Source organism: Chlorocebus sabaeus, chromosome 8 (genome assembly GCF_047675955.1).
Source record: "Chlorocebus sabaeus isolate Y175 chromosome 8, mChlSab1.0.hap1, whole genome shotgun sequence".
Taxonomy (NCBI): Eukaryota; Metazoa; Chordata; class Mammalia; order Primates; family Cercopithecidae; genus Chlorocebus; species Chlorocebus sabaeus.
Genome location: NC_132911.1, coordinates 128,801,185 through 128,828,849, shown reverse-complemented (window position 1 = coordinate 128,828,849; position 27,665 = coordinate 128,801,185). Strand labels below are relative to the sequence as shown.

The 27,665-nt window shown below is 38.5% G+C and overlaps 1 protein-coding gene across 1 annotated transcript; it reads right to left on the bottom strand.

Annotated features, from left to right (window-relative positions):
* Positions 1 to 513: 513 nt before the first annotated feature.
* On the bottom strand, positions 514 to 26,881 carry SQLE (squalene epoxidase). The gene is made up of 11 exons (XM_008001509.3): positions 25,666 to 26,881; positions 21,951 to 22,203; positions 19,704 to 19,884; positions 17,972 to 18,068; positions 16,326 to 16,439; positions 16,071 to 16,242; positions 13,786 to 13,881; positions 4,639 to 4,781; positions 4,110 to 4,206; positions 1,903 to 1,990; positions 514 to 1,034 (listed from the first exon to the last, which is right to left on the bottom strand). Exons 1-11 carry the CDS (start codon positions 25,954 to 25,956, stop codon positions 842 to 844), a joined length of 1,725 nt encoding a protein of 574 aa, XP_007999700.1. The 5' UTR covers positions 25,957 to 26,881; the 3' UTR covers positions 514 to 841.
* Between the last annotated feature and the right edge of the window lie 784 nt (positions 26,882 to 27,665).

Here is a 27,665-nt window from a genome sequence, read left to right as displayed (position 1 = left end):
CATGATATTTGGAGATTTACTGAACTTTTATGATACCCTTTGAACGTCCATAGTCTCTTCAAATTTACTGTAGATAAACCCAGTCAATTCTAATGGATTTTAAGGTATTATACTGGGTATTACAAGTGCTTATTTGTTCACTCACTGTTTCTTGATGTCATTCTGGCCTGGTTTATAAATGTTATACAGTGGAACTTATAAAGCCCTTGATTGTCCTTCCTGTCAGAATCTGATATTTTTAGAGAACTCAGCAAAGAACCTTTCAGTTCAAATCTGAGTCACAGCCCCAAAATAATATAAATAAGTAATTTTTTTTAAAGAAAATAACCTTATCAAATTGCTTCACTAGAGAGATGAGGAAATCAAGGTGAAGACATTAAGGCAACTTCTCCAGTTATTTAATAGAACAGGTTTCCCTCTGCACTTTTCATCCCACTTTGGTTTGTTTTTTTTTTTTCATTATCATGAAGCTATGTAAATGAGCCCACAACAAGAAATAAAAAGACACGAAAGTTCATTCTTCATTTTATTTTCATGTCCCAACAACTCATCTCAAATTCTAAATTCAAAAGAAAAACTGTAGTTCTCCTCAGTATTAGCACTAATTTATGGTAAACAATCATTTCTTTTAAATATCTAACTTGTTTTACCCTTCATTTTGCAAATTAAAGCATGTATTTACATATTTATATACAAAAAACTTCAAAAACAATCCAAATCTGGGTCCAAAAGTTTCCACTTTAGAAGTGGTATGGTACTATGCTATACACCTCCTCTTCCAGAAGTCTCTTAGGACTTGGTAAGTTCCAAATATTCATTCACAAATCGTTCCCCTTTAAGCTTAATGAACCATATACTTCATTTCTGAGTAAATGAGAGGAAATATTACAGAACACGCTTTGTACAAAACAGCACCACTACTGAGAAGAGCTCGAGGTTTTGTAATCCAAGGTTCCGACTTAAAGCAAAAATATATAGCATAGACTGCAACAGCAAAGAAATGTCCAATTAAAACCAGAGGGTTAGGAGACAATCTGTAATAGAAAAAAAATACATATTGGTAAGACTCAGAAACTAAAATTTACTCCAAAGATTCCAATTACATATAATCTGTAAAGCTCAACAAACAGCCTACGTTTTTTCACCCAAGCACCATAATTCTGTATCTAACATTCTACATTTCAGAGGACTTCACAAACATGTCTGCATGTTAAGTTTGATGGCAGGAGCAAACTCCCCTGCCCTTTATTAAAAATATATATAAGAAAAAATACTTAGACTATATTCCTTTCAGAGAAGCTAGTAACTCCTGTAACTCTAGTTTACATAAGTCATATATTTTTGGCTGTTTTGTTTACTCATCCTGAGATACCATGCTAAAATACCTAGATGGCCTGGTCTGTTGGGATGTAGGGCTTTTAAATATCAGTATTAACATTCAGATTATAGACTAATGAGAAATGACTCAAAGGATCACTTTGCAGATGAGAAATAACTCGAAAGATTTCACTTTGTAGACTTTCCAGGAATAGCTCCACATATGTCTGTATGTTCAAAACTAATACGGGGTTGTATAAGTCCCTGTACTTCAATGAAACTAATTTCTCAATTAAAATTTCTCAATTATTCCTGGCTCCCAGAGACCAGAACATATGGATAAATCCACAGGCAAAAAACAAGCTTCTATTTTAATCAAGGGTTACAGCTTCCTCTACCACCACCTTTAACTGCTGTTCCCAGAAAGAAAACAGCACTAAATATTGCCTTTCTTCATTTCTTTGGGCCACCTTCTCATTCAGATACTAATAGATAATAAAATATCAAAATGTGTAAGGAAGAAAGATTTGCAGTAATTCATCAACTGAACAGTCCTAAGAAAATCTGGCAGCCATCACAACTTACACAGAAAGCAGCCCAACAGGACCCGCAACACATTCACCACCAAGTTTGAAATAAAGGAAACAGGCTTTTCTTAGTTGATGCAGGGAATCTAAAATAAAATTGTAAAAATAATCAAATATGTGTACACACTTATGTAGGATCCTAATGATATATCAGAAAAAATGAGAACAAACGCTACATCTTGCAGATAATTTTTAAATATCTAGTCCTAGAATTTCAACTACCAGAATTTCTTTTAAATTCCATAATCAGCATTATGGAGAGTAATATAAATATGAATAAACTTCTTTCTGTTAGTAAATAATTACTAATATTTAGGTCTTGGAAGAGTTGTTTAAAAGGTACTTCCTTGATTTTGCTGTTAATTCATTAAGTGATGCAAAATACTTTGGAAGCTCTTTTTACAATTCTAGAAACCAGATTCCCAGTCTCTAAGATGCCCAACCAGTATCTCTAAGCAGTAAATTATCAAGTGAAAAGAAGAGCTGTGAGTAGCGATAAATAGTAATTCCTTATATCTATAAAGTTTTTATACCTTTCAAAGTAACTCATAAAACCCTCACAATGTCGTATAATCAATTGATAACCTTTTTAACCATTTAGAATCAATGTTCTGTTCAGGTATGCCTAGATTTTTCTTTACAACAGATTTTTAAAAAGTAAAGGATGCAACAAAACTTTTGCTCCAATAAAGGTCTTTCCTCCTCCAATCGTGTAACTTTTAAAAAATGTTATGTTGGTAGATTCAAATTCATAATGTAAGAACTCAAGAAGTCAGAAAAGCTTAGAAAGAAGAGCTCAGAAAAACTCTAAATTTAGTTTTTTTTATTTGCCCAAAACTCTAAACTTAGTTCTTTTCTTTTTTATTTGCCCCAAACTCTAAACTTAGTTACTTTCATTTGCCCAACCAGCCATTTTAACTTCTATGCCAATTTAGCAAGAGAAATTTGTTTGGAAAAATCACAACCAGTGAGACTGGTGGTTTTGTGGGGGTTTTTTTGGTTGTTGTTTTTTTTTCCTTAGGAAGAGTTAATGGTCATAGAGGCTACAGAAAGCATTTTTATACTGTATCATCTTTTGTAATTATAACCACAGCACTTATCACCAGGGCCTTGTATGATCTATACAAATAGCTATGCTGCAGATATACTAGAGTAATGGCATTTGAGTCAATACTTTTTCTTGAAAACTGAAAAGCCTAGTTTCATTAACCTACTATTAAACTGATGTGTACACTGCTGTGGTGAGGAGGTGGCACAGTTGCCTTTTCTCCTCCATTTCTTTTAATTTTTTGTTTGTTTGTTTTAGAAGATGGAGTCTCACTCTGTTGCCCAGGCTGAGTGCAGTGGCACTTCATATAGCTCCTGTATTTAGTTCACTGTATATAGCTCACTGTAGCCTCAAACTCCTGGCCCTAAGTGATCCTCCCACCCTACCTCCCAAATAGCTGGGACTACAGGCACACGCCACTATGCCCTGCTAATCTTTTAATTTTTTGTAGAGATGGGGTCTTGCTTCATTGTCCAGGTTGGTGTGAAACTCCTGGCTTTAAGCGATCCTCCTGCCTTGGCCTCCTAAAGTGCTGGGATTACAGGCATGAATCATCTCGCCTGGCCTCTTTTCCTCCATTTCTAACACTGCTTCTGCTAAGTTGTGTTTTCTATAATATATACATTGACCATGACCTCTCTATAATATGGAAACAGAAACAAAAGCACCAAAATAGTCCAAATAAGTAAAGGGTGAACGCATTGTTACTTGTGCTTTTTAACAGGGACAAGATTAACAGCTCGTATTCATTTTATAAAATACTACGTTAAAAAGAAATTGAAATTAGTGTTAGGAAGAAAAAGACTATTGCCTTTTAATACATGGCCAAAAACACCTTCCATCACAATCTTGTGTGTGTGGGGACATGAATGATCTAGTCTGCACCAGAGGAATTCAAAATAATGAATATGTTACTGAGGCAATACTATTAATGTTGTCTAAGGAAATTCCACTGCCTTCCAAACTAAAACTAAAGTTTCCCTTCCAAACTAAAACTAAAACTTGCTCAAAATGGAATTTTTTAAAAAACTACCAACTTGGGAGTTAGCAAACTCAGGTAACATTTTTATTTCTGGACAAATCACTAACTTTTTTATTCCTTTCCTATGCTAAAAATCTGCAATTGAGAAATACTCACTAAAAAGTGCTACACTTACCATCTGTGGCAGAAAATAATTCATAAAGAGCCTGAGCAAGAATATTCACGACAAAGGAATGAGATGCTTTTCTTTCCCAGTAAAATGATTTTTTGGCCTAAAAAAGAAATAGCTCATTTATTATATGGTAAGGATAAAAAAGCAGAAACTGATGTTTATAATCCCCTCAAACTGACATTTATCCTTCTAAGGACTATCTGCAAGTAATATTGCCTTATGTTTATCATTTACAAAAAAAAAAAAAAAAAATCACCTTCAGAGCAATGGGTTATATGACACTGAAGCTAAATTTACAGCCACCATGAGCTAAGCGGCCCATAGCAATCCAGTGTTACATAATATTCAAATTCAGAAATTCTCTATGATTCGCAGGTTGCATGTCAGGTTCTTCAAGCCTAAGCAAGATGCCTAAGAGCTATTATAAAGCTCAGGGTTCCTTAGTACAGATCTCCCCATCAGAGCCCCACTGCTCTTAACCCTCAGAAATAAATCCATTTTGAGACATTTTTGTCAAAATAATTGATCTTACCTCAAAAATAGCTGCATCATCATAAAGGTCAGGGATACCCTTTAGCAATTTTCTCCATAGTTTTATATCTTTAAAAGCAACAGTCATTCCTCCACCAGTAAGTGGATGCCTCATATTGTATGCATCTCCCAAAAGAAGAACACCTATGAAGAGAGGTAATGAAGATTTTATCTTGGAGCATCACTTGAGACAAAAAGAAAGACAACTCAATGTATAAAGATTACTGATGTAAGCTACTAATAAGAAAAATGTGAAAATACATGGAAACAAATCATGATTAAAATTTGCTGAGGCAAAAATTCAAGAGTTGTTTGAATCAATATTGGGTACCTAATAGGTGGCCAGGCACTAGGGATACAGTAATAACAAGAGTGTGGTCTCTGCCCTCATGAAACTCATATACAAACCTAATGACAAGTCCAACAATGTCAATACATTTATAAGGCTGCCTTAAAATTAAAATAAGAAGAAAATAAAAAGAATCTACAGGTATCCAGGCATCTACAGGTATCCAGGCATAAAAAGCAAGTCCTCTGGCGATTATCCCCCTCCCACACAGGAACACTAAAATGAACAACTGTCCACAAAGGAAAGCACCTTCATAAGAACCAAAAATCAGCTTGGGTACCAGCTTGGCCAGTGGGACAGAGCACCAAGGGGGTTCCTGGGATCCCTAATTCCAGGTCTAGGCACCTGGACAGCATTTTTGGATCCATCCTGGGTGAGAGGGGAGCCCATTGTCCTGAAGGGAGAGACCCAGGTCTGGTGGCATTCACCACCAGCTGACTGAAGATCCCTGGAGCCTTGAGTGAACACCAGACGCAGCCAGGCAGTACCCACTGCAGGCCTGGGGCAGTGGTGGCCAAGGGGAGAGGCTCCTGCTTGAGGAAAGGAGAGGGAAGAGTGGGAAGGAATATGTCTCGAGGTTTGGGTGCCAGCTCAGCTACAGTAGAATAGAGCACCAAGTAGATTCCTAAGGTTCGCAACTCCAGGCCCTGGCTCCTAGACAGCATTTCTGGACCAGTCCTGGGCCCCAGGAGCTCACTGCCCTCAAGGGAAAGGCACAAGCCTGGCTGGATTTGTACTGACTGTAGAGCTCTCGAGTCTTGAGGGAACATCAGCGGTGACCAGGCAGTCATCGCCACATGCCTTGCACAATACCCAGTGCTGTACTGGCTTCAGGTCTGACTCGGCACAGGCCAGTGGTGGTGGCCACAGGCTACTTGTGTCACCCCTCCCCCCACCAGTTCCAGGCAGCTCAGCACAAAAGGACAGACTCTGTGTTTGAGGGAAAATAAGGGAAGAGAACCAAGAGTTCTTTTCCTGGTAATCCAGGGAATTCTCCCAGATATTACCCAAGACCACAAAGGCAGTACCTCTAAGAGTCCGCAAGGGTCACAATGTTAATGGACTTGGGGTGCCCCTAATGCAGATACAACTGCTATGTCCAAAGACTTAGATCACAACACTCACTTCCCTTTGAAAACTTAGAAAGCCTTCCCAAGAAGGATGGGAACAAACAAGCCCAGACTCCGAAGACCACAATAAATACCTAACTTCTCAATGCCCAGACACTGACGAACATCCACAGACATCAAGACCATCCAGGAAAACATAAACTCACTAAATTAACTCTGATAGATAAGGCACCAGTGACCAATCCTACAGTAACAGAGATGTGAGCTTTCAGAGAATTCAAAATAGCTGTTTTGAAGAAGCTCAACAAAATTCAAGATAACACAGAGAAGGAACTCAGAATGCTATCAGATAAATTTAATGAAACAACTGAAATTAAAAAGAAGCAGAAATTCTGGAGATAAAAAATTCAATTAACATACTGAAGAACACGGCAGAATCTTAACAGCAGAACTGATCAAGCAGACGAAAGAATTAGTAAACTTGAAAACAGGCTATTTGAAAATACACAGAGGAGACAAAAGAAAAAAGAATAATCAAGAATGAGGCACACCTACAAGATCTAGAAAATAGCTTCAAAAGAGCAAATCTAAGTTCTTGGCCTTTAAAAGGAGGTAGAAAGATCAAGGTAGAAAGTTTATACAAAGAAAAAATAACAGAGAACTTCCCAAATCTGGAGAAAGATACCAATATTTAAGCACAAGGCTACAGAACACCAAGCAAGGATTGGTGATTGATTTAATTCAGACAAGACTAGCTCAAGCCATTTAATAACCAAACTCCCAAAGGTCAAGGATAAAGAAAAGAGCCTAGGCTTTTGACAAAATTCAACAGCCCTTCATGCTAAAAACGCTCAATAAATTCGGTATTGATGGAACGTACCTCAAAATAATAAGAGCTATTTATGACAAACCCACAGCCAATATCATACTGAATGGGCAAAAACTGGAACAATTCCCTTTGAAAACTGGCACAAGACAGGGATGCCCTCTCTCACCACTCCTATTCAACACAGTGTTGGAAGTTCTGGCTAGGGCAATCAGGCAAGAGAAAGAAATCAAGGGGATTCAGTTAGGAAAAGAAGAAGTCAAATTGTCCCTGTTTGCAGATGCCATGATTGTATATTTAGAAAACCCCATTGTCTCAGCCCAAAATCTCCTTAAGCTGATAAGCAACTTCAGCAAAGTCTCAGGATACAAAATTAATGGGCAAAAATCACAAGCATTCTTATACACCAGTAACAGACAAACAGAGAGCCAAATCATGAATGAACTTCCATTCACAATTGCTTAAAAGAGAATAAAATACCTAGGAATCCAACTTACAAGGGATGTAAAGGACCTCTTCAAGGAGAACTACAAACCACTGCTCAGTGAAATAAAAGAGGACACAAACAAATGGAAGAACATACCATGCTCATGGATAGGAAGAATCAGTATCGTGAAAATGGCCATACTGCCCAAGGTAATTTATAGATTCAATGCCATCCCTATCAAGCTACCAATGAGTTTCTTCACAGAATTGGAAAAAACTGCTTTAAAGTTCATATGGAACCAAAAAAGACCCCACATCTCCAAGACAATCCTAAGTCAAAAGAACAAAGCTGGAGGCATCACGCTACCTGACTTCAAACTATACTACAAGGCTACAGTAACCAAAACAGCATGGTACTGGTACCAAAACAGAGATATAGACCAGTGGAACAGAACAGAGTCCTCAGAAATAATACCACACATCTACAGCCATCTGATCTTTGACAAACCTGAGAGAAACAAGAAATGGGGAAAGGATTCCCTATTTAATAAATGGTGCTGGGAAAACTGGCTAGCCATAAGTAGAAAGCTGAAACTGGATCCTTTCCTTACTCCTTATACAAAAATTAATTCAAGATGGATTAGAGACTTAAATGTTAGACCTAATACCATAAAAACCCTAGAGGAAAACCTAGGTAGTACCATTCAGGACATAGGCATGGGGAAAGACTTCATGTCTAAAACACCAAAAGCAACGGCAGCAAAAGCCAAAATTGACAAATGGGATCTCATTAAACTAAAGAGCTTCTGCACAGCAAAAGAAACTACCATCAGAGTGAACAGGCAACCTACAGAATGGGAGAACATTTTTGCAATCTACTCATCTGACAAAGGGCTAATATCCAGAACCTACAAAGAACTCAATCAAATTTACAAGAAAAAAACAACCCCATCAAAAAGTGGGCAAAGGATATGAACAGACATTTCTCAAAAGAAGACATTCATACAGCCAACAGACACATGAAAAAATGCTCATCATCACTGGCCATCAGAGAAATACACATCAAAACCACAATGAGATACCATCTCACACCAGTTAGAATGGCTATCATTAAAACGTCAGGAAACAACAGGTGCTGGAGAGGATGTGGAGAAACAAGAACACTTTTACACTGTTGGTGGGATTGTAAACTAGTTCAACCATTATGGAAAACAGTATGGCGATTCCTCAAGGTTCTAGAACTAGATGTACCATATGACCCAGCCATCCCATTACTGGGTATATACCCAAAGGATTATAAATCATGCTACTATAAAGACACATGCCGTATGTTTATTGCGGCACTATTCACAATAGCAAAGACTTGGAATCAACCCAAATGTCCATCAGTGACAGAATGGATTAAGAAAATATGGCACATATACACCATGGAATACTATGCAGCCATAAAAAAGGATGAGTTTGTGTCCTTTGTAGGGACATGGATGCAGCTGGAAACCATCATTCTTAGCAAACTATCACAAGAACAGAAAACCAAACACCGCATGTTCTCACTCATAGGTGGGAACTGAACAATGAGATCACTTGGACTCGGGAAGGGGAACATCACACACCGGGGCCTATCATGGGGAGGGGGGAGGGGGGCGGGACTGCATTGGGAGTTATACCTGATGTAAATGACGAGTTGATGGGTGCTGACGAGTTGATGGGTGCAGCATAGCAACATGGCACAAGTATACATATGTAACAAACCTGCACGTTATGCGCATGTACCCTAGAACTTAAAGTATAATAATAATAAAAAATAAATAAATAAATAAATAAATAAATAAATAAATAAGAAAAGAGCCTAAAAGCAGCAAGAGAAAGGAAACAACAAACCATGGAGCTCTAGAGCAAGTGATCCTCCCACCCTGCCTCCCAAATAGCTGGGACTACACGCACACACCACCATGCCTTGCTAATCTTTTAATTTTTTGTAGAGATGGGGTCTTGCTTTATTGTCCAGGTTGGTGTGAAACTCCTGGCTTGGTATGTCTGGCAGTACATAGTATCATTGTGCTTTTGTATGTTTCCTATGTAAACATACAGTATGTCTGGCAGCAGACTTAGTGGAAATCTTACAGGCTAGGAGTGAGGTGCGAGACACACTGAAAGTGCTGAAGGAAAAGAACTTTTATCCTAGAATAGTATATCCAGAGAAAATATCCTTCAAACATGAAAAAGAAATAAAGACTTTCCCAGAAAAACAAAAGTCAAGGGACTTCATCAACACCAGACCTTTCCCGCAAGAAATGCTGAAGTGAGTTATTCAATATGAAAGAAAAGGACATTAACGAGCAGTAAGCAATTACATGAAGGTACAAAACTCACAAAAGTTAAAAAGCAAGGGGGATAAAGTTAAAGTGTAGAGTTTTTATTAGTTTTCTCTGCTTGTTTGTGGAATCAGTTGTCATCAGTTTAAAATAATGGGTTATAAGATATGATCTGCAAGTTTCATGGTAATTTCAAATCAAAAGCCTACAAGAGATAGGCAAAAAAAATTAAAAGCAAGAAATTAAAACATACTACCAGAGAAAATTACCTTCACAAAAAGGAAACAGGAAGGAAGAAAAGACAGCAAAACAACCAGAAAACAAATAACAAAATGGCGATACTAAGTATGTACTTACCAATAATAACATTCAATGTAAATGGACTAAACTCTTCACTCAAAAGGCATAAAGTGGCTTAATGGATTTTTAAAAAGAACCAATGATCTGTTGCCTAAAATAAACACACTTCACCTATAAAGACACACAGACTGAAAATGAAGGGATGGAAAAAGATATTCCATGCAAATGGAAACCAAAAAACAGCAGTAATGACACTTACATCAGTAAAATAGATTTCAAGACAAAAAACTATAAAAAGAGGCAAAGAAGGTCATTATTTAATGATGAAGGGGTCAATTCAGCAAGAGGATGTAACAATTATATATGCATCCAATACCGGAGCACTCAGACATATAAAGGAAATATTATTAGAACTAAGGAGATAGACTCCAATACAATCATGGCTGGACACTTCAACACACCACCGTCAGCACTGAATAGATCATCCAGACAGATAAACAACAAAGAAACACCAGACTTAATCTGGACTACAGGCCAAATAGACCTAACAAATATTCACAGAACATTTCATCCAACAACTGCAGAATACACATTCTTCTCTTCAGCAAATGGATCATTCTCAAGGATAGATCATGGGTAGGCCACAAAATAAGACTTAAAAAATTCAAAAAACAATTGAAATCATATCAAGTATCTTCTCTGACCACAATGGAATAAAACTAGAAATCAGTAATATGAGGAACTTTGGAGACTATACAAACACATGGAAATTAAACCATATGTTCTTGAATGACCAGTGGGTCAATGAAGAAATTAAGAAGTAAATATAAAAATTTATTGATAGAAATAAAAATGGAAAGACAACATATAAAACCTGTGAGACACAGCAAAAGCAATACTTAAAGGGAAAGTTTATAGCAGTAAGTGCCTACATCAAAAAAGCCGGAAAACGTCAAATAAACAACCTAACAGTGCATCTTAACCAGAAAAGCAAGAGCAAACCAAACCCCAAATTAGTAGAAAATAATAAAGATCAGAGCCAAAATAAATGAAATGAAAAAAATACAAAAGATAACAAAATGAAAAGTTGGTTCTTTGAAAACATAAAATCAGCAGACCTTTAAGACAAACTAAGAAAAAAGAAAGAAAACCCAATTAACTCCTTTTCCTATTCCTATGTCAGCAAATGGCTGGCAAAACTATCTACGCCAGAAACCTGGAATTTACATCAAGAGATTTCACTCTCTTATTACAATATCCAAATCATCACCATGTTCTGTACATTCTACATCCTAGATATCACCCAAATGTATTCATTACCTTTCATTTTACAACCCTAGTTCTGGCCTTTTATCATCACTGACAGAATAATTAAATAATCTTAGTATATGTTTTACTGGACTCTCCTCCAAACCATCCTCCACAAAAATGTCAGAGTATATTCCTGAAATAAAAGTCTAATCACGCCACTGCCTCATTAAGAAAATTCTGTTTACACAAGTATCAAAAAAAGTAAAACACTTAGGAATAAATTTAACAAAAGAAATGCGAAACTTATACTCTGAAAACTACAAAATATTGTTGAAAGAAATAAACCCTTACCTTTCAGTCAAGGGAATTCTGACCACAATGACAAGAAAATTCACTGGGGAACAGTCTTTTCAACAAATGATACTGGGACAACTGAATATCCACACACAAACAAATCAAGCTGGACCCCCTCCTCTCAACAGACACAAAATTTAACTCAAAATGGATCAAAGACCTAAACTAAAGAGGTAAAACTATAAAACTCTTAGAAGAAAATATAGGAGTAACGGGCCAGGCATGTTGGCTCACACCTGTAATCCCAGGACTTTGGGAGGCTGAGGTGGGTGGATCACCTGAAGTCAGGAGTTTGAGACCAGCCTGGCCAACATGGTGAAACCCCATCTCTACTAAAAATACAAAAATTAGCTGGGCATGGTGGCGAGCACCTATAATCCCAGCTATTCGGGAGGCTGAGGCAGGTGAATCGCTTGAACCCAGGAGGCGGAGGTTGCAGTGAGCCAAGACCATACCATTGCACTCCAGCCTGGGCAACAAGAGTGAAACTCTATCTCAAAAAAAAAAAAAAGAAAAAGAAAAAGAAAATATAGGAGTAAATCTTTTTGACCTTAGATTGGACAAAGCCTTCCTAAATATGGCATTGGAAGCACAAGCAACAAAAGAAAAAATAAACATGAAAATTTAAACCATTTGTACTTCAATGGAAACCATCAAGAAGAATGGAAAGAAAACCCACAGAATGAGAAAAATTTTGCAAATCACATATCTAATAAGGGACCTGTATCTAAAATATAAAAAGGATTCTTGAAACTCAACAACAAAGAATTTTTAAATCTGCCCAATTTAAAAAAAATGCAAAGTCTAAATATACATTTCTCCAAACAACAAATGGCCTATATGCATATGAAAAGATGTTCAACATCATTATCTACGAGAGAAATGCAAATTAAAAGCACAATGATAAAAGGCCTAGTTCACACCTACTTCGATGGCTATGCACACAAAGATAATACAAGTGTTCACTCAATGAAAAGGATGTGGAGAAATTGGAACTCACACGTTGCTAAAGGGAATATAAATAGGACAGCTATTTTGGAAAACAAGTCTGGCAGCTCCTCAAAAAGTCAAACATGAATTACTATATAATCCAGCAATACCACTCTTGGGTATATACCCAAGAAAAATGAAAATATATGTCCACACAAAAACTCGCACACAGATGTTCATAGTAGCATTGCTTGTAATAACCAAAAAGTAGAAACAACCCAAATATCTATCAGCTGATAAATGGCTAAACAAAATGTAATACAGCCACACAATGGAAGATTATTTGGCCATAAAAACAAATGAAGAACTGAAACATGCTACAACATGAATGAACCTCAAAAACATTGTGCTAAATGAAAAGCCAGTTCCAAAGGGCTTTACTATACAATGCCTTTAGGAAACATCCCAAATAGGCAAATCTAGACATAGAAAGTAAATTAGGGGTAGCTTACAGCTGAGTGTTGGGAGGAAATGGGGAGTGAATACCAATGGGTTTCTTTGGGCAAGATAGAAATGTTCTAAATTTGATTGTGGTGGTGATGCACACACTGTGAATATACTAAAAAAACCACTGTACTGTACACTTTAAATGGGCAAACTGAATGATTTGTGATTTACACATCAATAAAGTTAATAACAAAAAAACACTTCGAATGACTTTCCATTGTCTGAAAGATTAAATGTTAAACATATATCCTATCTGTCTTCTGACACCCACCCTATGCTCCTGCCATAGGAAACTACTTGAGTTCCTTGAAAGTGCCACCATTTCTCATCCCTTGGCAGTGTTATTCCATCTACTTAGAAGTTCCTCATCTTACTGTCCACCTCATGAACTCCCACTCATCCTCCAGGTCCAAGGTCCTTTGTTTCCACTGTTTCCTGAACAATGTCCTCCCTAACTACCCCTCCCACTTCACAAGCTTCCCTCCCTGCTCGCACACTCCTTGACACTGAATCTGTGGGTTTTATTACAAAATTTATCAACAGTGTTGTAAAATTATCTGTCTACATTCCTAAGTAGAAAATTGCCTTCTCTAGGTCAAGGTTAGTTTTTTACCTGTTGTTTCCCTGACTAGCACAGTACTTCTATACACTCAATGTTAATAACTAAATAGATCATAAAATTAATTTTGGTATTAATAATGCACTAATCCACAGTAACAAACTATCTGTCCCAGATGTTCCTCGTAACAGTATAAATGTAATCATGTATTTGTCATTTGGAATATTGATTCCTTTATAAAATAAACCCAAAAAATAATACCTCGTTTGTTCACTGATGAAGGAGGAAGGAAGCTTGCTGGCATGGACCTCAGACGAGAATTCTCAGTGGCTTCTAAGAATGGTTCTTTCAGGTGATCTGCAATCAATCCCACCCACCCAAAGAACTGGGTTATAACACTTCAATTTCAAAGTATCACATATTTTCTTATCAAGTGTAAACAAATGCCTACTATACATCTGTTATGGTTGTTACATATATCCCTTGTGATAAATCAAGAACTAATTATTTCATTAATAAAATTATTCATTAAGCACTTAGCTATTAATGCTAAGGAATGACTAAGGAATCTAAGAAAACATTAATATAAACATACATACAACTGAATGAAAAAACAATGAGGCAAATTCAGATGCCATGAAACAGGGAGAAAACCACCCACCTTTCTTCCAAATGTTAACAGACTACTGTCATATTTAATATTTAATGTATTATAATCAATATATTCTGATAATCAGATGAAATACACTACTAATTCACAAACAGCTGGAGGGTATGTACACTAGAAAAAGAATTCGATTTAGAAGCATAGGCTAGCCCTACCTCGCTGAGCTTCAGTTTCTTCATCTATAAAAATGAAATGGTTGGATTAGCTCATCTCTGAGGTACTTGCAAGCAAGCTTTAAATTTCTGTGCTACTTATATAGAAAATGAACTGTCATACAATTCCCAGTGTAATCTGGGAATAGAGTAGCAGAAGGCTCTGTTGAAAATTATTCCATTCATAGAAGGTAATCTTGGTAATCTAACTAATATTAATATAAACCTACCAATGGTTTCTCCCCATAATTTCAGGGCAGTCTACTCCAATTAACCTCTGGATTGAGAAAAAAAAATAAGAAAAAGAAAAACCACATTTACAATAAAAGAAAAATAAATGCTAAAAATATCAGGCAATGGACAACCCTTTTCATAAAAATTCATAATTTCCCCATCTGAAAGCTTCAAAAGTGGCTTAACTAAATGAAAATTTATTGAAATATTTCCATGTACATGTTGAAAATGTCATTATTTAAAATCTCAGTTTACCCACTTCATTTCACTTCATTTCTGTTAATAATTTGTTACTAAAGTTTCACCTAGTTTAAAAAATAACTTGAAAAAAAACAGAATATTTAAACAAAATGTACTCATACCAAAAATAGTTTCCTATTACTCTAATCATATCATAATTGACAATCAGGGTTTCCCTTCAATTTTATCAAAATTTTCAATTTTTTTTTACATTTCTTTCCTACATCATCCCATTCTCAAAAAAAGATCCTAAATACTGTACCATGAAAACTTTAGATTTGTGAAAAAGTAATTTTTTTTAATGTTTTTACAAAGCTATCTAAATTTCATGAAGCCTTTCTATTCAACTCAAAACTAGTATGACCCTAAAGATCCCTTACAATTCTCATGTTCTGCGGACAGGACATGTCTGTTCAAAGAGGCAGACAGACAGACCTGATATCAACCCTGGTTCTGCCACTACTAATAGTTTATACTTGGAGGAGCTAACTAATCTCTCTGAACCTTAGTTCTCCTGTCTGTAAAATGAGAATAATGATAATGCCTACCTCACAGAGTGGTTACATAGATTAAATGAAATTGTTTACTAAACACTTTATAGTCAGCATTCAAGAAATGGCAGCTATCATTACTACAAAAACCAAGCACAAAAATATTCAGGTCTAAGATATTTAAAGAATTCAGAGACAGATTCCTGTCCAGAGACAACCTTAAAAAATACCATATATGCCAATAAAAACAATTATTTTTAAAAGCTATGCTATTACCTGACAAAAACATATTGAAACTTTTTTTTTTTTTTTGAGATGGAGTTTCGCTCTTGTTGCCCAGGCTGGAGTGCAATGGCACGATCTCGGCTCACCACAACCTCCGCTTCCCGGGTTCAGGCGATTCTTCTGCCTCAGCCTCCCTAGTAGCTAGAATTCCAGGCATGAGCCACCACGCCCAGCTAATTTTGTATTTTTAGTAGAGACGGGGTTTCTTCATGTTGGTCAGACAGGTCTTGAACTCCCGACCTCAGGTGATCCACCCACCTCAGCCTCCCAAAGTGCTGGGATTATGGGCATGAGCCACCGTGCCCGGCCGGAAACTTTTCTGTTTAATATGGAGTTTATTTTGCTTTTTTTATGCGCTAGTTTAAGTAGTTCAGTTCCAGCATATCTGGTTGACTGGATGAATATTTCACCTGCCATCCTTATCTCTGGCCTATTTTAGACACACCTTTTGTAAGAACTGAAGATGCTATTTCTTACCAGGTATTTGTGGGTAAATTTTTTCAACCATGTATTCTCTTAAATTCCTCGGCATTTCTCCTCTAACGTCAACAAGTACTCGAGTTTCACTGGATGAAATCTGGTAGATGAGAACTGGACTCGGGTTAGCTAAAATAAGTTCAGCATGATTTGCTTTAAACTGTGGTGCATTCTAAAAAAAAAAGAAAATGTTTTAATAATTTTCAAATTTCAAGTTTATTTGACTGCAATTACAGTAATACACTCCTACAGTACCTTCATAAGAAAGCCAACAAAATGAGATGATACAGAAACTTTATTGGAGATCAGGCTTTTCCTGAACTTGGAGAAAAGCCCATCTGCAACAACGGTCAATGGAGCGTGGAGTTCCTGTAACAGAAATGAAGACTACTCAGTTTAGTAGTCAGAAACACACAGTAAAAAAAGCCATTCTTTAAAAATGTGCATGAAGAGATTTAAATATATTATCAGATAGCATTATAGAGGGTAGCTGAAGGTAATACCATTGAAGAAACTTGTTATGTGGGCTTCAGATAACCATGAGCAGTGTTTAGACACTTCCTCTGAGTTGCTGAGGATCATCTCCCTTTGCAGCCCTCTCATGTAAACCATCTGGGATTACTCTCCACTTTGAAAGACAATGGGGGGAAACAACTACAAGGCAGGCATGTAACACAGAGCAGTGAATCTCATTACAAATTCCAGGGACTAGCCAGATTCTTTCATTCTATAATTCTCTAACTTCATATAGTGCTTTTAGTCAGCAGCAAGGGCTTAGAAGAATTTTTGTACAAATGACTACATGTATTTGTAATACTACGACATAAGCAGAGAAAACATTCCAGTCACCTTCATTAGAGTACAATTTCTAAGAGGTGGTAACCCAAAAACATTCCAGTCACCTTCATCAGAGTACAATTTCTAAGAGGTGGTAACCCTATAGGAAGCAGTCCAGAATTATGTGTTTTTTACTACAATAATTTTTTTTAAAAAAAAGGATAAATTGGCCGAGCACTATGGCTCACGCCTGTGATCCCAGCACTCTGGGAGGCCAAGGTGGGTGGATCACCTGAGATTGGGAGTTCAAGACCAGCCTGACCAACATGGAGAAACCCCGTCTCTCCTAAAAATACAAAATTAGCCGGGTGTGGTGAAACATGCCTGTAATCCCAGCTACTCAGGAGGCTAAGGTAGGAGAATCGCTTGAACCTGGGAGGTGGAGGTTGCAGTGAGCCGATATCGTGCCATTGCACTCCAGCCTGGGCAACAAGAGTGAAACTCCGTCTCAAATAAATAAATAAATAAAATAAATAAAATAAAATAAAAGGACAAATTGTTTTGAAAAAGATTCACTGTTGCCTGAGTTAAATTGCTCATTTTATCTGAATCATTTCTTTTATGTTGAATCTTGCCTTCTTTCCCCTACTAGTTCCCCTCTGCTTCTCTGCTGATGTATATTACTCAGTTTCAAAACTATCCATATTAGTTCTGTTTAAAAAGTTTTTTGCATAGCCTTCTGAGGTCCTCTAAAGAACACTGTGCTGCAATCTGAAACCTATCCTATTGCATAGGGCTTAGAAATAACTCAGTCCATTTGAAAAATAACATAGGCTGAGTATCTCTCATCCAAAAGTCTGAAATCCAAAACTTTTTGAGCAGCAATATGACAAAGAAAATACTCATTAGATCATTTGAAATTTCAGATTTTCGGATTAGAGATGCTCAACCGGTAAATATAATGCAAACATCTGAAAAAAATAAAAAATCTCAAAAAATTCTGATCCCTAGCATTTCAGATAACAGATACTCAACCTGTAAATTGGTACGCCTACTTTTTTAAAGCAGTAAGTGAAAAGGAAAAACAACATCTCTTAGAAGAGGTGACATTTGGTATTTCTCACCTTGATATCTCCAGTCTCTTTATCCTTGTACTGAACTCCCATCACAGCATCATCTTCCTCTAATAACTGTAACACAACACCTTCAATAAACTTTGCACTAAAGAATAAAAAAAAAATATTTCTAAAGCAGCACATTTCAGCATTTTAAATTAAATTCCTTATCTCCAGTTTATCCATATAAACTAGACATGCATGTGTGTGCAAACACGTGTCCAATGTGTGGTTTTAATTTTCTAATTTATCAATATTTGATACATATTACTAATGTAATGATTTTAAAAGTGTCTTAAAAAGTAACATTGGATTTTTATCTTAATTTGTTAAAAAATAAAATATGGGCAGAGAAACTTTACATACCCTCATACATCAATACACAGAGGGGAAAACAAGAACTGGAATGCATCCTGCAAACTGTTAAGAGTAATTATTTCTGGCCAGGCGTGGTTGCTCACGCCTGTAATCCCAGCACTTTGGGAGGTCAAGGTGGACGGATCACGAGGTCAGGAGATCAAGGCCATCCTGGCCAACATGGTGAAACCCCATCTCTACTAAAAATACAAAAATTAGCCAGGCATGGTGGCAGGCACCTGTAATCCCAGCCACTCGGGAGGCTGAGGCAGGAGAATCGCTTGAACCCAGGAGGCAAAGGTTGCAGTGAGGAGAGATCACGACACTGCACTCCTCCAGCCTGGGTGACACAGTGAGACTCCGTCTCAAAAAAAAAAAAGGGTAATTATTTCTAGTCAGAAAGATCACAGGTAATTTTTATAATCTTTATATTTGGGAGTATTTTTCCATTTTCTTTCTTTTTTTTTTTTTTTTTGAGACAGAGTCTCGCTTCTGTCATCCAGACTGGAGTGCAGTGGTATAATCTCGGCTCACTGCAACCTCCGCCTCCTGGGTTCAAGCAATTCTCCTGCCTCAGCCTCCCACGTAGCTGGGACTGCAGGCGCATGCTACCATGCCCAGCTAATTTTTTTGTATTTTTAGTAGAGACAGAGTTTCACCATATTGACCAGGCTGGTCTTAAAACCCCTGACCTCGTGATCTGCCCGCCTCAGCCTCCCAAAGTGCTGGGATTACAGGCAAGAGCCATCGCACCTGGCCATATTTTTGCATTTTCATACAGTGAACATACTCTTCTTCCATGGATATCAAGTCTTTTCAGTCCAGAAGATAAGTCCACTTACTTCTTCAGTTGCTTTGTCAATACTTTAGTCTGTGTCAATCACATGAGGGTTCTCATGCTTAAAACTTCTTCGATTAGTGTTTTAAAGGTTACTGGTAAATATAAGTTAATAATCAAGAGAAGAAGCCAGTCCTAACAGACTGGGTCTTTAGTGAGAATGAAACAGGGATTTCTCCTTGCAGTTTTATATCCTGATTTATTAAAAGTATCATAACCACAAACCTAAACTCCAAAATGTGCACAAATGGACTTATGCCTTAGTTACAAATATATCCTCTAAATTCCAATCACATAAAAATTATATAATTTTCATTTAGTCAAAGGAGAACTCTTCATAGTTCTATGTCAAAGGAAAATTCTCTATATGATATTCTTAACAAAAGCACTGAATATCTAATACTCTTCTAACTGATAGTTTAATATACATATGTTCTAGACTATGCCCCCAAAATTCATCAAAATTTATAAAATCTTATTTATACAAAGGTCAAATTTAAATGTATTGATTCTTTAGCAATTATATATTTGAAACTGTGGTCTTACTTGGGCTCTGCCATAGCTGCTTTCCGGAGACTCATGATGAATCTTCCATGATGGAAAGCTCTTCCACTCTGCACTTGATTGTTTTCTGACAGGGGGAAAGGAATCTGAACCTCTGATTTGCTTTCCTGATCATGAATCATGTAACCATTTACAGCCTGGGCATCAAGACCTTCCACTGTATCTGCAAAACAATTGAGTTCAAAACAATCAATTCTGTTAACACACCCAGAGGTAAACTAAGAACCAAGGAGGACATACACACATCAAAAATGAGTCTCTGCATTCAAATCTGGAGAACTGAACAAAACTAATATAACTATTTCAGAAACCATGATGCTTCTGGAGGTCAATGAGAGTCTTAGCAAATCTGTAATATCATTTAAAGATAACAACATAACTATTTCAGGTCTGTAATTCCAGTTCGCTTCAGCAAGAAAATGCAACATGAAATAAACCACAATCCTCTCCTGAGTAAACCTATTCTGCCATAAAGACATAGGAACACATTCAGTCCTTCTTAACACTTTTTTTCAATGTATGAATATGTAGATTTGTCACCAAAAAGAAATAAAAAGAAAATAAAACCAGTATGGAAACTCAAAAAAACCCCAATTTATATATAAAGACTGAATATATGAAAAAGTAGATTTTCCAAACCAAATGGAAAGGGTAGAATTATCCCCAACTGTTGATGATTACATACTATCCATCAAAATTGACTCAGGACAAACTGCAAAGAACTTTTTAGTACATCAAATAATTTAAATGGCAGCAAACAAAACACCGAATTCATCAGAATCATGTAAAAATTGCTTTCTTAAATCTAAAGCAGCAAAAGAAGTTGAAAAAGAAAAAACTTTCAATAGAAAATATAACTAAGTGGCAACTGAAAATTAGAAAGTTTAAAAATTAATTTTAAAAATCAAAGCTAAAACAATACTTTGGGAAAGACATATGAAATAGAACAAAAGATTAATATGTGTATACATAATAAAATTTACTCATTAAAAACCACTGGAAAAATATTAAGATGCCAATAGTAATGGACAAAAACATGTATGGATGATTCATATAAAGCAATACAGAAACAGTGAACAAATCAGAAAAAATGTTCAAGTGATAAAAAATCAATTAAGTAAAAATTAAAACAATAGGACACCATCAAAATCACTGATGAGATTATGATAAAACTGATAAATTCATATATTACTGGTGATACTATAAACTAATATTATATTTTAGAAAATATAACAATAATTATCAAGAACCATGAAGACATTAGCATCCTTCGATGTAATAATCTTAATCTTGGAAATCCATGTAAGAAATTCATCCTAAAGATATATTTAATAATCTTTAAAGTTACATGCAAGAATAGGTTCACTATAGTGTTACCTAATAAAGGGTAACTGAAAATAACCTAAACATTCATCTAAGTTTGAAAAGTGAAGTATATTATGAAGTCAAATGAAAAATTACTATGCTTGGGCTTAAAATGATAATGACAAAGAATGGTTAACAGTATTGGAAATACGTTTATGTCAAGCGAGAAAGTGGACTCTAGTATATATATTAGTGACGTAAAATGTTTAAATATGGTATTGACTGGATGTTTGTGTCCTCCCAAAATTCCTAAGCTAAAACTCTAATCCCCAATGTGATGATATTGGAGGTGATCAGGTCATGAGGGTAGACTCTCATGATAAGATAAATGCCCTTGGAAAAAGGGACGGGGAGGGCTTGCTTCTTTTGTCTCTCTCCCACCTTCCCCACCCCACCCTACCCCACCACCCCATCCCCACACAAAGTAGGCAATGAATACATATTTCCTAAATGAATAGCCAGTGCTTAAAAAGCACTGGTTGAATGGATGAATGGTGCTTAAATAAGATTCTACGTAATAACACTGTAACAAGTATACAATACACTCTCCACAAATGACAGTTCCCTTCACCTTTCACAGAATTTAATGCCTTAATTCTAGGATTTATCAGTCCTTAGTTTTGACCATTACAGTCTTTTGGCCATGTTGTTATATCTCATTAAGTCTAATTCACATGTAATCATACCATTAAACACTTATTTTATCCTTTGCTCTCATTTTCATGTAAATTTGTGGGTAAATGAGTATAGAAAATGTTATAAATGAAAATAAAATGGAGTACCTTCTTACTGGTCATAGGATGGTCTAAATGAAGAGTGCTTGTTTATACCACGTAACTCTCCTGAAAATCAATATGAACCTACCTCCAAGACCAAGGTCTTTGAGAACATGATAACCACCCGGCTGCAGGAATTCTCCAACTATTCTGTCAGGCTCTTTTAAGTCTCTCTCGATTACTGTCACCTTTCTTCCATCTCTGGAAAGCACTGCTGCCAAAGCAGAGCCAAGCACGCCAGCTCCCACGATGATAACTTCTGGGTCATTTTGAGAGGATGTTGATGTAGAGGCAGCTGCTCCTATTAAGGTTGTTTCTGAAATATTGGTTCCTTTTCTGCGCTGTTTTAGAAAAAAGGTAAACTATGTATCCAAATCTGTTAGATTCAAATCATGCTACTACCATGTAGACACACTGGACTTTCGCATCCTGGGCTAAAGCTAGATACTAAACATTATCAAACCAAACAAATTGTTACATTTTAAAATCTAGATAATATATAATAATCAATGATATCAAAATATTCGTTAAATAAAAGTGTGTCATATTATCCCAATAAAATTAAATATTTATTGTTTTCTAAACATGACATTTGGAAAATGTTATACATACATATTTACAAATCCACACTGGGCCGAATATAATAAATGCTCATAAGGGACTTCAAAGACTTCTTATAGGGCAAACTGTATCATTAATAACTAAATTCTTCAAATATATCCTGGGAATCAACGAGATGCAAATCACTTACAACTTCTGATTTGACTTCATCTTACAAACTATTCAGCACCTTTTAGATATCTTCTTTTTGTGTGTTTGTTTTTTGTTTGTTTGTTTAAGATTCAGTTTCACTCTAGTCGCCCAGGTAGAGTGCAATGGCGCAACCTCCGCCTCCCAGATTCAAGCAATTCTCCTGCCTCGGCCTCCCGAGTAGCTGGGATTATAGGCATGTGCAACCATGCCCAGCTAATTTTGTATTTTTAGTAGATACAGGGTTTCTCCATGTTGGTCAGGCTGGTCTTGAACTCCCAATCTCAGGTGATCCGCCTGCCTCAGCCTCCCAAAGTGCTTTGATTACAGGCATGAGCCACCGCGCCTGGCCTTAGATATTTTCATTATTCATCTTTATTTTCTCTTTCTGGATTTTCATTTGAAAAATCTATCTCAATTTAATATCACTTTTATATGACAAAAGGATTGTCAAATCTTGCCTACCGATCTATTAACTGAAGATTATCTAAATAAACAAAATTACAAGAGAACAAATAACTCATACTGACCTATAGGATTTGACTTGTTTACAATTTTGGTCCTTAACATATAAGCACATATTTAATTTATCCCTCCTTTTTCCCCATCCTGATACTCTAAGAGATCCTAGTCAAACAGTGGGTCCCCAAAAAAGCAACAAGGAAAAACATTAAACCTATCACTGGCTGAACTGACAGCAAAACTTTAACTTTGATCATAAAAAGATGCAAAGTCTTGTTTTGAGAGATTTATGACCACTGAGAATAATAGTGTACACTGGCTTTTTAAAATGAACAATTCAATTTTGTAGTATTTCTTCTTGGTAGGTAGATTCACACATTTGAATACATTTCAGATACAGAATTGCAAGGAATCACCTTCCTTGAGTTCTCTGACCTTAATGATTAAGGTAAGACTAAATACCATTTGAAGGGGTTTGTAAAAAATTATCAAGCAAAAAGGAAGAAGACGAAGCCTAAAATCCTTTAGAGCTTTACTCTGTGATTCTAATATCCACCCAACATTCTTTTACCTCTATAATGGACTGGGAATTAGGTCTATTCCTTTTTTTTATAAAATTTCTCTTAGAAAAATACTTTTCTGTCCTTTACTACAGAAAGATGTCAATATTTTACTCTTCCCATTAGTATGTCTTAATGGCCACAACTGACTATATTTAAATTACAGTAGAGGGCAAGACAAGCCCCTCTTTTCATCTTAACCAAAAATGTGTTTCTTCATAAGTTTTTCCTGTTTTATACACATACACACACACACACGCACACACACACACACATACAGACACCCTGAAAGGAGAGCTCTGGAGGAAAACAGGCGTTGCAGAGCCTCATCAGTAGAGTAAGCACTAATGGGAACTTAGTACTCAAGAGATCACAATCTAACTCCTTCCTGGTTCAAAAAAAAATAAAGACAAAGCCTGGGGCATTCACAAAATGGAACCAGTATTGATTGCTGATAACCCAATTTTCCTACTCCAAAATTTCTCTACACAGCATGAAAACAGGAATAGCATTCCAGCCACCTGAACTACAGCTCAGTGACCTTAAGGGAAATGATCTCAAACCACAATACGAAAGAGTTCAAATTGAACATTAAGGATTCCCTCTCCCTCCTTTCCCATTCCTCAAACCCATTCACCATGTCACTGAACTCAGCGCTACTCAGAAGGCTCATCCTAAGAGATGTATATTACCTCTATACTAGTATTAACAGCGACTATCATCAGGCGATTATTGACTAGGTATTAACTACCAGCAAGGGTGGTGCCATTCCCAGCTAATGGAAGAGGTAACAGATTCTCACAGAAATTAAGCAATTTGCCAAAGATCTCACATTCAGAAATGGTGGCGCACAAATTTAAAAAGCAAGTGTAGGTTTACTGCTATAGTCTCTTGCCTGATAGTCCTGCTTCCATTCTTGTACCCCTATAACCCATTCACCATACAGTAACGGCAATCTTTTTAAAAAGTAAAAGGCCGGGCTCGGTGGCTCACGTCTGTAATCTCAGCACTTTGGGAGGCTGAGGTGGGCGGATCACTTAAGGTCAGGAGTTCGAAACCAGCCTGGCCAACATGGTGAAACCCTGTCTCCACAAAAATACAAAAAAAAAAAAAAAACTAGCCGGGAGTGGTGGCATGCACTTGTAATCCCAGCTCCTTGGGAGGCTGAGGCACGAGAATCGCTTGAACCAGGGAGGCGGAGCCGAGATCACGCCACTGCATTCCAGCTTCCGCGACAGAGCGAGACTTTGTCTAAAAAAATAAAAATTAAAAAAAAAAAAGTAAACATCAAATAATGTTACTCCGATGCTTAAAATCCTCCAGTGCTCTTGGGAGAACTCTTGGGAAAAAGTCCAAACACTCATTGCCAACATGCCCTAAATGATCTGGCCCAAACTCCTCTCCCCTCATCTCCCAGTGGCCGCCTCTGCTCCCTTTGCAGGAATCCCAACTACACCTGTATCTGAACAGCTGGCCTTTGCGTTAGGACATTACTGCAAGCATTTACTCAATGCTCCAATATTCGGGGGAGGAGGACTTTGAACCCAATGCCTCAAAATATTGAGCATTTTCCTTCTGCCTGCTTTTCAAACTGTTCTGTCACTTTCCCCAGTCAGCTGTCACTTCTTAGAAGTACTGGCCTTACCCGCAGCAGCACGTTTCTTTCTCCCTCAGGCACAAATCCAATCCTTAACCAAGAATTTTTAAAAACTTTTCCATCATGGAAAGTGGTTGTTCTCCTCCTTCAAAGTGAAATTCTAATGTTTCATTCCATCTTTCACAATCAAATCAATAACCAACCTCCATCTGAGGCTCAACCAATGCTAAATGAAACGAATATTTTCATTCATTCTTAAGAAGGTCAAAGATGTAACCAAGGCACAGCAAAGAGTTTAAAATAAAAAATACATGAGAATTTATACAAGCACTAACCTACCTAGCCTTTTGCCCTTTAAATAAAACTTCCATTTGAGCGAATCCAATCCTACTTCTACGTAAGACATTCACCTGCCCGCTTTGAAATCAACCTACCCTCCTGGCCTCGAGCTGCTCCTTATTTTCTGATTCAGGGGGGGACTTGGCCCAGAAGAAGCCAATGAAAGGCAGGGCTGAGAGAATATCCGAGAAGAGGGCGAACTGGGAGCCGCTCCGCTGGCGCCCGAGGAGACCCCCGTTTCGGTGGCGACAGCGGTAGGAGAGCACCAGGCCCAGCGAGAGGAACACCAGCACGCACAACAGGACCTCCCTGTTGGCCAAAGTGACGAAGTCCCCGCACTTCTTATAAAAATAGGTGAAAGTGGCAATGCCCAGAAAAGTCCACATGGTTCCAAGGCTTCTTTGGTGGCACCGGTCAAGGCGGAGATTCTCTGCTCGGGTGGGTTTAAGGTTCTCCCCAAAATGCGGTACCAAGAGGAGCACGGAGAGCCGGCCAGACTCCAGTCAACAGCGTCCCAGGACGAGAAGTCCGATCAGACCAGTTTTTAAAAATCATATAAAGTTAGTGTGAAAGTATGTGAAGCCAAGTTGTACAGGACGTAGAAAGCAGTATTTAAAAATCGCCTGCTGGAACAGCTCCCGAGCAGACTCGCTCCTCCTCGCCCAGGCAATCCAGATATTCCCCTTTTTCTTTCTTGATGGTGTTCCCTGGGCGGTTGCTGCGGGTGATGGATAGATACTCTTCTGATACTGGCTCTTCGTGCTATAATTTCTTTTCCCACCAACAGCAGGTGCCCTTTCAGAAGGGAATGGGAGTGAAGGGAGGGTCACAGAAACACCTCTGCACTGGGGGAAACGCGGTCTCGCCTCAGGCGACAGCGACCGGAAGGCACAGGGGCTGCTGGCCGGCGCGGGCTCAGAGGCTTCTTTTTCCGCGGACGGCGATGCTGCACAGGTCAACCTCGGAAAAACGCCTGCGCTGCCGCCTTCTCCAACAAAAGATGGCCTCGGACTCAAGAGTGCGGCTCCAGGGCAGTGCAGCTCCAACCTCGCGACTTAGAGTCCTCCCGCTTCGCTGGCCCCCAAACCCGCCAACTGCGACTTCGCTTCCCCACCGATGAAAGGCGGTTTCCAGGGGACCTCCCTCAGACGGCGGCGGCGGCTCCCGACGGCCTCCTCACCAGCATCCCTCACGGGCGGCGGCTTTCCCCAGCGCTGCGCGGCCGCAGTAACCAGTGATCGTCGCGCGCCCCCGCTCGCCACCCGGCTCCACGCGCCTCAGCCGCCCGGGCTGGCTCGGCCCAGGCGAGGGACCAAGGGGCGGGGCTCAGGCGCGAGTCCGCCCGTCGCGCACACTCCGCGTGCTGGCCCCGCCCCCCATCCTGCTCTCGCAGCCGCCTGCCAATGAGGGCGCGCACCGCGCGGTAGGCCGAGATGGCGCTATGCCGCGTTTGGCCAATCGCAGGCGGCGCAGCCTGCGCGGCGACGCCCCGAAAGGCGCTAGGGCGATGTTGCGTGGTGTGGGTGGGGACGTGGACATGGGCGCGGGCGGGCTCCTGCCGGGGTGGGGCCAGGGGTCGCCTGGGATGCGCTCCGGCGCCGGGGCCGGGGTCGGGGTCGGTTCACCGCAGCAGCCCCGTCTCCTGCGCCCTCCCTGGACAGAGGTGTGCTCGCTTGGAGAAGCCTGGGGTGATCCGCTGCCTCAGGTCGGAACGTTTCCATTCATTCCGCTAGCACTTATTGCGCGCTTATGATGTGTCACTCCCTGGAGTCCGAAAGAGGAATCAGACACAGCTTCCCTGACCTGTGTATGTGGAGAGGGCGGAAGGGAAGGCCGTGAGTGCGTGGGGAGCCTGACATTCCAGCTGAAGCTGGAAGAATGGGTAGGCGTTTGCCTTAAAAGGAAAGGACACTCCAGGTGCTCAGGTTAGAGATACACGCATGCGCCCAGCCCCTGTTCTCTCAAGACCAGAAACGTGGCGGTGGGGGCTCGGAGGCAAAAAAGTCAAATAGTCGTGTCATAGGTATCCTGAGAAGGGGGTGGTTAGAGAGGAAGCCATGGAAACAAGAGGCGGTCCTTCCCTCGGCCTGGAGGA